The sequence below is a fragment of the Lissotriton vulgaris genome, chromosome 12, assembly GCF_964263255.1.
Source record: "Lissotriton vulgaris chromosome 12, aLisVul1.2, whole genome shotgun sequence".
NCBI lineage: Eukaryota > Metazoa > Chordata > Amphibia > Caudata > Salamandridae > Lissotriton > Lissotriton vulgaris.
In genome coordinates this window covers 579808370-579821045 of record NC_141700.1, presented here as the reverse complement: position 1 = coordinate 579821045, position 12676 = coordinate 579808370, and the positions used below count along the sequence as shown (strand labels likewise).

At 44.2% G+C, this 12676-nt stretch overlaps 1 protein-coding gene across 1 annotated transcript in view; it reads left to right on the top strand.

The window, feature by feature from the left end:
- C12H16orf78 (chromosome 12 C16orf78 homolog) overlaps positions 1–12676 on the top strand; it is a 202312-nt gene that overhangs the window by 150207 nt on the left and 39429 nt on the right. Inside the window, exon 4 of the mRNA XM_086946501.1 lies at positions 1153–1263. Coding sequence (XP_086802627.1) covers positions 1153–1263 — 111 coding nt within the window. The remainder of the gene's footprint in view (positions 1–1152; positions 1264–12676) is intronic.

Below are 12676 nucleotides of genomic sequence, written 5' to 3'. Positions count from 1 at the left end.
CCATTTCGTGCCTGTTGTTTGAGTGGCATCTATGCAATCATAAAATAAACAACCCAGATTGCCATTGAAACAATGCTTTTAACATTTCAACACCGCAGTCTAAAACCTGGTACATTCCTGTGCCCGACCCAGCGTTATAGGGGACACTTTGTAGCATTACTTTATTTATTTATTGTGCTCATAAAGTGTGTCGTACTGCTGAGAAAGAAAAAGAGTGCAGACTTTGTTAGATTTCAGTAGTGATTACGCGAATTTCGAAATTTGCCTCCAAACAATACCACACCTTTGACTAGTGCAAACTGTTAGATTTCATGGCCCTTATTTATGAGGCCTTGCGTCAGTTTTGCGCCGCCGGTGCGTCACTTTTTATGACGCACCAGCGGCGTACAAAATGAGCCTTGTTGCGCCATATTTAAAAAGTGAAGCATCTAGGTAGATGCGTCACTTTTTAAACCCCTGCGCCACATTATACCTGCGTCAGGTATAATGTATGCAGAGGGGGCGTTCCCCCGCAAAAAGCCTCATAATAGCGACGCAGTGAAATCTATGAGATTTCACTGCGTCACTTTTAGGATGCTGTTGCGTCAAAATCTTGCGCCTGCCTCACAGCAGGCGTAAGCTGACGCAAGCCCTTTCACATGGGGCTTGCCCCATGTGAAAGGACGCATTGCTGGAGTTGCGTCACTTTTGTGACACACTCCAGCAATGCGTCACTTTTGCGCTTACAGATGCGTCAGAAATACTGACATATCTGTAAGTCCTTGCGACATGATGTGTCATATATTAAATATGACGCATCATTGGTGTCTCAAGGAGTGCGCAGTGAAAAGTGACGCATCGCCTCTTTCCCGCAGCGATGCGTCACTTTTCATAAATGAGGCCCCATGTATCTTGACTTCAATCTAGAATTTTGCATCCAATTAGTACCACACCTTTCACTAGTCAAAACTGTATTCGATGTCAGGAATCGTAACTTGAATTTCGAAGTTTGCAATCCAAACACAGCCCTATCACTTCAAGTACATACCTAAACTGGTCCTTCTAGATGCCAAATGCATATCCGGTCTTTCATTAAACAGATGTAAAATGTTTCAGTGGTGATTCGTGTTGCAACTTTTCTACAATGGATAATTATGTTTGTGATTTCTTTAGAGCAGAGAAAGAACAAGGTGTATCTGCCCTTCAGTCATGTCGATTTGTCAATGAGTGCTACAGCACCGAAACCCCCCGACTTCTCAAGAGGAAGTAACTTTACATTGCAAGGTAAATATCAAAAACACTTAGAGATTGAACAGAGAGCAGTGTACAGTATTATGACAGCGCTCACAATTACACGCTGTGCCAACATGAACTTCCACAGCAACTTCACATGGGTTTGAACCACTTAAGATCTTATCTCACCAGCCTATTAAAAATTAGACACCAAATACCCAATGCCCCCAGAGAATCGTGCATGTATACATATTAGTCATTACCACTCCAGGCCCCATCCCTTTTTCTTATCACAGCCCTTACAACTCTGAGGTGTGTTAAAGCCCATGAGACATGCAGTTTTGGGCACAATCATCAAGCCCGCATTTTGCGATTCCAAAAAAGCTAATTTAACTGATTGGCCATTTGGGAATCGCAAAATGCAGTGCATGTAGGAATCGCAAAAAAATGTATGATTCCTTAACATTATCCTCATAGTGGTTCAAAAATTGTGAATTGCTATTAAGTACTGTGACTCTATTCATTCCTATGGGCCTACAGGCCCATAGGAATAAATGATAATGCTTTCGCAAATTGCGATTACCAAAATTGGTAATCGCAAACAGCAAATGCAAATCCAAGGGTGCCTGGAGACCTAAGGCCCCCCTGAAGCACCCCGCAAAAAAAGGTAAGTGTGCATATGCAGGGCACACACATCCCCTAAGGGCATGTGTGCACTACATGGCACTTGAAAAATGCATTTTCGATTTGCTGGTAAGACCCAAGTAAAGTGCACTGAGTGTGACCAGGGCCTGTAAATCAAATGCTACTAGTAGGCCAGCAGCACTGATTGTGCTACTCACACAAGTAGACTTTCAAATGGGTCTCAGAACTTCCACTGCAGTGTCTGCATGCACAGTTTTAAAACTGCCATATTGATCAGGCAAGTGCACCCACTTGCCAGGTCCCAACCTTCCCTTTTATTACATGTAAGTCATCCCTAAGGTAGGGCCAGGTAGCCCCATGGGCAGGGTGCACGCACTATAGGTGAAAGGTAGAACATGTGCTGCTGTGTTTTACATATCCTGATGGTGGAATACTGCCAATTTTGTTTTTCACAATTGGAAGGATACCTCTTTGGAGCTGCCTTGTAACATATTGCAAGTGTAACTTTCAATTGGGAAGTGATAGAGATTTGGGGTTTAGGTTTCCTGAACTCAGAATTTAAAGATACATCTTTCAGTAAAAGTGGATTTTAAATTACGGGTTTGAAAAAGCCACTTTTAGAAAGTAGCCAACTTCGTGTCTAACCAGGGGTTGGTTTGCGCATTCACTCTTGACAGTCACACAAAGGGAAATGAGATGTGTCCTGCATATTGTGATGGGCCTTCCTGAGCTAGAGTGGTAGGAGGAGTTGTCACTAACACCTGAATAGGCTGTGGCTGCCTTTTGTGATTCAGTCTCCACCTCCTGTGGTGTGACTGGACCATGGGAGAACTGGTTCTTGTGTATATGAGAAACTTTCTTTGAGGTATGCTTACTTCAAAGGCCAAGAGGGGTATAAGCATTCAATCTAAAACCCCAGACTTTTAGAATACTTCAGGATCAAGAAGAACCTCAGACAAGGAAAAGAGCTTACGAGATGTGAGGAGTACTGCCCCTTTGCTATGTGTTGCTTTGCTGGGTTGGCCTAAAGTTGCTGCTTCTGCTTTGGAGAGGACATAGACTGAACTTTGCTGTGTATCCTGCTTAAGAACATTGTCAAAGGGTTTGATGTAGAGCTAACCTCCTGTTCAGACATATCAGGGACACAAACACTTCACCTACAGCATCCCTGAACTTCCCTGCCTTGTGGTGCCAACTCCTGTTGTGGTCCCTTGAAGGTTGTTTTGCTGCTCCTTTTGCTGAAAACCCATGCATCACCCTTCCAGTGCTGAATTTCCTGCTGCAAGCTGCCTCGGGGTTGAAAAGCACACAAGGGGAATCCCGAGTGCTGACAAGAAGGGGAATACACTCACCACGGGTTTGCCGCTACGTGGTGGGTGAAGCTGCTGCCGTTTGCTGTTTGCTTCCTGTTGGAAACGGATGTGTTGAGCCAGCTGTCTCCCCCGCCGCCGCTGCCTACAACCATCCAGGCGCGGCGGCGGCCAGGGAAGACTACATTTCCCAGAAGCCCCGGCACCAACGATCTGGGACATGCCCCTTTCGCGCCCGGTAGTGCTTAAATCCCAGACCCACCTTCGGCTGAGCGTGAATCCCGAGTACTGACAAGAAGGGGAATACACTCACCACGGGTTTGCCGCTACGTGGTGGGTGAAGCTGCTGCTGTTTGCTGTTTGCTTCCTGTTGGGAACGGGTGTGTTGAGCTAGCTATCTCCCCCGCTGCCTACAACCATCCAGGTGCGGCCGCAGCCAGGGGAGACTACATTTCCCAGAAGCCCCGGCACCAACGCTCTGGGACACGGCCCTTTCGCGCCCGGTGGCGCTTAAATCCCAGACCCACCTCCCGCATCGGGGACGTGCGCGGGAGAAGCCCGGGACAAGGGCGGGACCGTCTGTGGCCGTCCGGGGCCGGTAGTGGCCGGGCCGGGCCCCACCCCCTAACACCTGCTGCCCAGGAACTGACCAGAAAATATTGAATCAACTAACCTGGTCAGTACAAGGAGGGATTTTGTCTATTCATTTTTGAGGGGTGTATTGCGAATTGCATCTGGGACTAGAGACGCTTGGGAGTGGCAGTCAGTGGCTGCGATTGTCTGACCTTTGGTGGGGGTAGTGCTTTGGTTCCTTGGACCGCTCTTTAGAGACACATAGACTGGTTGTCTTTAACAGTATGGCTAGTGCGGTCCAAACCAGGTCCTCCAGGCACTCTAAGTGCACCCCCTCAGACCCAGCAAAAAATAGCAAACCTAAAGGAGTCCCGCCTCCTACTCGGGATAAACCAACAGCCATTGATAGAATGTTGCGGAAATCACTAGGGGAGGTAGCAAATTAGATCGAGCGTACGGAGAGACGCTATTCACTAACCCCCCAGATTGATCTTACTACCCAGCAACAGGACTTAGAAGCGCAAGCACCCCATTACATGCTTCACCAGACCTTGGGTTATTTGACATCCCCTGTGCTCAAGAGGGGTCCTCTCCTGCACAGGAGACATCAACAAGGGAGGAAACACCGCAAATGGGCAAGACTAGGAAAACTACTGGAAAAAAAAACAGGCGGAAGAGGATCACCCCAAACAAGGCTCTGTTTGATAACTCTCTCACTGAAGTAAGAGCTCACGGAGTGGATGAATTAAATACACAAGTGCCCCCAAAGTGGGTAGATCTACTTATATCCGATTTACAGAACCACATAGAACAACTTGTCGCCAACCAAACCAAGCTAATCCTGGACAAGGTGGTAACCCTGATAAAAACAAAGGGGTTGGCTAGTGGACCCAGCCATCCACCTGCAAATAACACCATAGGGGGGGAGGCCACCACTATCAGCCCAGATACGCCACCAACAAGCCTTGCCCAAAACGAACAAAACACCACTGTTACACACCCCGACCCCTTTGAGTACACAGTCATCAGGCTCGACACAGGTTCCCCTGGGTCTCCTCGCCATTACTGGTGGAGTCATCCAGGGAGCCCTAAAAGGCATCCATCAAGTCATGGTCCACAGACAATCTTCGCCCCCGCCCCTGACTAAGTGCCAACCAGAAAAACTCAACAACAGGGCAAATTTCAACACTTCAGTAACCCTCAATCTACCTCCCGACGCAGCCCCTTATGTAATCATCCTAACAGGAGTCCCGGAGTTGAAACCAGATCAGACAGGGCCATATGGTGAGCTCAAAAATCAGACCATGTTCTGGTTAAACAGTGTAGACCCTTAGCTGGCAACGAACAGGGGGAAATACTAATGGTACATAGGGTGAATTGGGTGGGAAGTAGGCCCAAGGATCACAACGGAGACTGTGTGGTGGTGAATTTTGGTAATAAGCAGGTTGTTGACCAGATACTAAGGTGGGGCCCAACTACAGATGCAAGCAACATCAGATCGATGCCCCTGAGCTTTTTTTATCCTAGGGGGAATTATAACTGGGGGCGCACCTCAGACGGACAAATCTGTAGGGAATGGAACTTGGTTGGGCATTCTCGAAGACCCCAATATGTAGTTATGAGGAACGGAGGAGTGATTGACCTTCAGAACAGATTTGACCCTTTGTTGTCCATAGAAGAACTGGACTGACTATGGTCAGACACAAGTACTGAGCAGAGTCAGGGCAGGGATAATAGCTCTGTACAAGATATTATATCTCTAACCCGACAATGGGGGTGTGAGTCAGCAGAGAGTGGCGGACCAGTGAGTAATTACAGCTGAAAACCCACAAGTCATGCCTGTAGTAGAATTAGAAATAACGGGGCCTGATAGTAGAGCTGTAAGTATCAAACCAATAAAATCATATAGCCTAGCCGAACGGAATAACACCGCAGCAATTGACAGGACTGTAAGTAATGAATGCATCATATCCTGTGCAAAGAGGCCCGATAGGCAGGATGGGTTAACACAGATTTCCTGGAACATAGCAGGATTAGCAGCCAAACACGAGGAGGAGGAATGGAGACAATACATTACAGGGTTTCACGTGATATGCCTCCAGGAGACCTGGGCGATTGACTCCAATCTTCTCTTCTTGGAGGGGTATAAGTGTTTCTCAGTCCCTGCCCAAAAATCAGCATCAGGGAGAGCTATGGGTGGGCTTATCATATATGTGTACCTTAAGATAAAACGGGTTTGGTCCAACCTTAACTGGCCATCACACAATATGCAGGCCTTGGGTTTCCACTCCAAAGGTCTAAATATCACCCTGATTAACTGGTATAACGCTGTGGGAGTTAATGGGAACAGAAACTCATTAAAGGAACTAGACTCTCGCCTAAACACCCAGCCGATGGTTGTGAAGTCAGCAGTAGCACCGTCCCTAGTCCTAGTGGGCGATTTTAATTGTCATCTGTGCGCGTATCTAAGACCACTTAACAAGGACTGGTCTCGCTGCACAGTGGAGAAAGGGCCACACTTTTCACATTCTACCGAAGAGATAGATCTAGAGAGGGTGTTGAAAGGTCACAATCTGGTTCACACCATGGATTTAGTGGAATTGGGAAGTGGAGGGGAAATCAATCCCACTTTTAAGGGCCGAGGCTGTCGCTCTTATTGCGATTACATCATGGTATCTAGTATACTTAAAATACGGGTCAAACGAGCAGACATAGAATGGAGCATTTACAGTGACCATAACCCCTTTGTGTTAGACCTAACAGGCCCAACCATCAAAAATGTCCCACGAGGTGTTGGTTTTGTAGAGAACGCAACAGACCAGGGGAGGAGACTTAGATGGGTCAAAATAGACGGGGATACCTTTTATAAATCTTTAATAACCACAGGGGCAGACGCACTTAAGGTATGCCTTGACCCCACTATTGAGGGGGTCGCTGTGGTAGTCGCTTTCGAGGAGATGGCACACCTCATCGAAGGATTATTACAGTCCCCTACGAATGGGAGTTTCATCCCCGTCCCTAGATGGTTTGACAAAGAGTGTTCACAGGCACACAAAGAGCTGAAAGCTGGCCTAAAATTAATACCTAGAGATAAGTCATACATTGCCCATTGTAGGCTGGTATACAAGAAGACACTAAAAAACCGTAAACTTATCCTTCAAACCCAGGCCTGGGAGGACCTAAGGGAGGCGGTGGACAGAAGGGATTCAACTGAGTTTTTGAAAATTATAAATAAACAATGTTTCCAGGACTCAAACACCCCACAGATTTCTAGCACTATTTTGCCCGAGCAATGGTATTATCATTTTAAAAACCTTTATAACCATACGGGCGAAACCAACACTGACGAGGGGTAAGGGCTTAGCTGCACAGCAAGGATTGAGATCACCTTGGGAGAAGTGGAAGGGGCTATTTTAGGCCTAACCAAAAATAAAGCGCCCGGCCCTGATGGCATACCTCCCGATCTATATCTTATCAAGGTAGAGTTGTGGGCTCCTATTCTCGCGAGGGTTCTGAACGCGGCAGTGGAATCTGGTCTGCCACGCTCCTGGTCCTCTGCGACAATAGTCCTGATATACAAAAAAGGGAACAGGGATGACCCCAATGCTACCTCGCGATATCCCTGATTGATGTCATGGCGAAGGTGTTGGGTCGTGTCATCCTAAATCGCCTTACAGAATGGGCAGATACCCATGAGATAATAACGGACACCCAATATGGGTTTAGGGGGGGAAGGTCTACCATGGACCAATGCCTGAACCTCTACTTGCTGATTGCTAAGTACACCATAGCCAGCAAGGAGGTGGTCTACTTGGGGTTCATGGACCTCTCTGCGGCATTCTATCATGTGAACAGAGAGAAGCTATGGGCCCTGATGATAGGACTTGGGGTGGACCAGGACCTAGTTAACATCCTTAAAGACTTACACTGGAACACCACTGCCTCGGTTCGTTTCAACCTAGAGGGAGGTAGGACCTCTCCATTCCCCTGTAATAGTGGTGTGCGGCAGGGCTGTATTCTAGTACCTTTTTTATTTTCCCTATACATCAATATTCTAAATTGTGAATTATGTAAACTAGGAGTAGACTCCCCGCAAGTAGGCAGCCGCCCAGTCCCCGTCCTGCTCTATGCGGACGATGCGGTGCTGTTAGCCCGAACACCAAGGGGGCTTCAGAGGCTGATTGATGGATTTATCACCTTCATGAACACGCTTGACCTATCTGCTAATCTGGACAAATCCTATGTCATGCTGGCTGGGGCCAAACCAGACAAGAAGTTTTTCTACAAGATAGGCACCCATAAAATAGGACAGGTTCAGTCCTTTTCCTATTTAGGTTTATTATTTAATGGGTTGTTAAAGTTCAGACTTCTTGTGGAAAAACACTGCTCAAAACTGGTGGCCTCTACTAGAGCTATAATGGGCTATGGTCGCAGGTTGGGCATGGTCCCCGGAGCAGGTTATGAATTTGTACAGATCAATTTGCTGTGCCAAAACAACCTACGGGGCAGAAGTTTGGGGCTTTGTAAATATCCAACAGATACAGGCGGAGGAAAATATTTTTTTTAGAAGGATCCTTAAAGTCCCACACATCTCTCCTGCCTATATCACACACGAGGAACTTGGAGAAGCCTACATAGAAGACAAAATTAAGGTCAGGCCACTCTTGGCATGGGTGAAGATCTGGTCTAATCCAGAGGCTGACCTCAGCAGACAAATTATCACAGATTGTCTGAAAAGGGATAAAGGGAGATGTATCCCCTGGTTAAAATATGTAAAGGGCACATTGGAGGGCATTGGTTGCAAGAACCTTTTTACTAACCCCAAAACAATCACATCTCAGGACAAAATGAGAGTTAAGAAGATGTATGGGAAATGGATAACTCTAAGTAGGGCGATAACTGAAGAAAGCAAACCTACAGTCGCTGCTTATTGTCTAGTGAAAAGCGAGAGTGGAATGGAACCCTATCTCTCATTGATCCACAATGCACAGGACAGATTTTTTATGACCGTTTTAGGTTCAACCTTTTACATCATTTACTAGCGGACCCCCAGGTTTTACATCAACGGTTAAACAGAAGGGTACCTGCGGCTGCGACAATAGGTCTCCGCAGGATACCCTTCATTTCGTACTATTATGTCCATTTTACAGACTACCCAGGCGTAAATATCTTGTGGGAATCTTGAAAAGAGTAAAGCTCAAACACGCCAAGGTAGCTTTATTGTTCCTACAAAAGTCTAATGATGCATACACCCTGTTTTGTATTGTGAACTTTATTAAAATGGCCGTCAGGACGAGGAATTTGCGTGGAAGGAGTTGACTTTTATCTTTGTTAATTAAGTCATCCTTGAAAAATGAAACATCATGAATTGAATTGCTTTTAATGGTTTAATTGTTTTTATGTTCTTTTATGGTATTTTTTAAATGCCAAATAAAGGATTTTGAATTTTAATTTTAATTTTAATTTGAAAAACACACACATCACTGCGGTGCAACTGGAAAAAGCAATACAAAATCTGTTTGTGACCCGAAAAAACTTCTGCATCTTGAGTCCTAAGAACTGAGTCTCTGAAGTCCGGGATCCCCACTCAAACTCCAGCGTAGGCCCTGCTGGGTGCCTGGAAGCATCAATGCATCACCTGTCTGTGGCTGCAAAAATAGACACAGCACCTGGATCGCTGCCACATAAACCTGCAGTGCCTGGATTTTCTCACACATCTCTGCACCAAACTATTCATCAACAAAGCCACGCAGTAAGGAACGAAGGATGCGGGCTGGATTTCGAAGTATTACCTTCCCTCGCAGTCTCGCAGTAAGAAACTGACAGATCACCTCCTCTCACAGTAAGGAACCAACACATCACCTCCCCTGCCTAGCAGTAAGGAACAGACACATCACCTCCCCTGCAAGCAAGGAACAGATGCATCACCTTCCTTGGGAGTAAGGAACTAAGGCATTGCTGTATTTCCGGTAGCCTCCCCTTCCCTACGCCTGTTTTTCATCAGTAATTTTGACGCATCTCAGGTACTTTGCACCAAAAGTGATGCATCATAAGTTTCTATGAACTGAACTGATTTAGATCTATTTATAATGATATCTTGATGTCTGTATGTTGGATTTCTGTTATTTGACTTCTTGTTTTGATTAGATAAATAGTTACTATTTTTCTAAACTGGTGTGGAGTTTTTTTGGCGGTATTTTTACTTTGTTACTGTGTGTGCACAAATGCTTTTCCCATGCCTCTGTAGTTTAGCCTGACTGCTCTGGGCAAGCTACCAGAGGGTGAGCTCAAGCAGATGTAGGTGTGTACTTTACTCATCCTGACAAGAAGGGAGGGTCCCTACTTGGACAGGCTGCAAATCACTGCCAACTAGAGACCCCCATTTCTAACAATAGGCATACAAATGTTCTTAAAAATGCAGCCATAGACGGTCCTACAAAAATCACCACTTTGTCTCAAAAACCTCTGTTTGACTCACAGCTATGGCCCAGCTGCATGGGGTTGCTGGACACATCTTTCAATTATCACTTTAGTTTGCCTGCCTTTTACAGTAAGGGCTTGCATTCATGTACCCCTGGATATCACTGTGCCAGGCGGCACAGGTGGCTAAGTATGGTCTCCAGGCACTCCTCTGTTTCTTTTGGATTTCTGAAAAGGATTGAGCCTGTGAAACTGGATTTTGCGTTCCCTTTTCTCCTTCTGGCTCCTGCAGTGTCAATTGAATTCAAATGGAGATACTCAGTAGGCATCATGTCTCCTTCAGAGGATGGAGTGAAGGGAAGCCTTCTCCTCAAAGGTCTGTAGCTCCATCCATAAGCAAATGAAGGTAGTAAGGGAGCCAGCATGTCAATCCATCTTCAGGTCTCAGCTTTCACTCATCTGTTCTTAAATAAGGTAATGTAGTTACCAGACATATGAGGATGAATATACCAGCTCATTCATCATCATTGAAATCCGTTTAATCCATATTGATTTCACTAAGGTTTATTCATCAGGAAAAGGAATTAAGGAGGAAAAAAAATCGGATCCATTTGGTATATAGCCTTGTGTTTCTAATACCCTTTACTTCCCTTGGTCATGTATTGGTGGCTCATTCTTGGGGACATTTTGTAATGAAGTGCATTCTATCTCATGAAAAACCTAAGCTTTTTTGCTGCTTAAGATGTTGTTTTAGGAGCCTCTGCTGTGGTTTGGTACCACAAAAGGGGAGTCACCCACTGTAAGCTTTTTGTCAAAATGCATTTGAGCTGTAATCTCCAGTGATAATTTCTGAAAATATGGTCTACTACTGCAAACTTGGAGTAAGAGGCTGTGTTCAGGTTACGCATAAACATATATGCAGACATGTGCAAGGTTACAAAGAAAATAGTTGCCTGCTTCAGCTTGCATCTGTGCACAGGTTGCATTGTCACAGAATGGATCCAGTTTAAATGGTTTCCCACTTGCTTAGATGTATCATACAATTGGGAATCCGAAAATAAATTCCCCATTTCTTTTTTCTTCTGAAGTTTAGATCTACGGGTACCTTTTCAAACACTGCATTTTGTAGTATGTTTGTAGTATTACAAATAGTACAACAAACAAACTACGAGATGTTATTCCAAAAGCTACGTGCATAGTTTATGCATCCCCTTTTACTATATTTTTCTGTGCAGAGATCTCTTCTCCAACTGTGGTGTCTCTTCACACAAAAGTTTATGTTTTAGTAGTAAATGTTGGAGGTACAGGGAGGAGTGGCTGGGAAAATGGGAAATACTTACTGTTAAAGCCAAGCGGTTTAGGGAGGAGTAAGAAGGGGTTAAAGGAGGGTCAAAATGGAGTTTAGGGAGGAATGTAAACCCACCTACAAAAGAGTAAGTCCATTGCTATTTACAAACTGCACTAACTACAGCTAAAAAGGGCCCTAAAGTTCTAGTACATTCCTCCAGCTCAGAGCAGAAGTTAGTCCTGCACCACACTGGCACTGCAACACTCTCCCATAGAAAATAACTGGCTGCTGGGCCTAAAATAACATAAGATAAAATACCATAGGAAATACATTAAAATAGTTAAGAATACAAATAATTATAATGTAAAGTTAAAATATATTCAAAAGAATACTTTTTTATTTCTAAATTATTTTAATAAGGTTTTTGCATTTAAAAATGAATGTAACAATACATTTAATTAAATTATGATTACATTTCTTTTACCTATTTCTGTGCATCACTTTTAATAATTATTAATGCAAAATAAAAAAGATGTTGTTTACTTTAGGTGTGAATTTATTTTTTCATTTAGTCTTCTGAAAAATAATTTCAATTTAATGTAATGCACCACAATTACATTAAATACATATTTATTTCAAAATTTAATTAACAGTTTGCTTCAGTTATGCACTTAAAGAATCATATAAAATTAAAGTACATTATTATTTAGCGTCAACATTTTTGTATCTACATTTTCAAAGTTTAATGAACTTTTTATTTTTCACTATACTTTACCAAAGGGAGACTCAGCAGTTAGGGAAGAGGGCTTCATATAGTAAAGTGTAGAGAAAAGTTCTCTCTACTTTACCATAGGGAGATATTCGGAGTCGGACTGGAGATCGCCATATGTTAAACTATGGAGAAAAATGTCCCTATACATACGGTACCGATATACCTTGTGACAGTCACTGTGTTACCATCTCTCTATGGTTGGTGGAACCTTTGTGCTCCCCTAGAGCTGAAAGATAATAAAATAGTAAAATTAATGCATTAAATAACCTGAACAATACCAAGTATCCTGTATAGATAACAATCCTCAGTTCAGTGAATTTCAAATATGTCTGTGATCTGAAGGATTCTCAGTGTACCATGTTCATCAGCTATACCAAACTTACTTCTAATTAGTTGTGTGCTTTCATTCCAGATAGTACACCAAAAACAATTCCCACAACTTGCAATACCTTATTG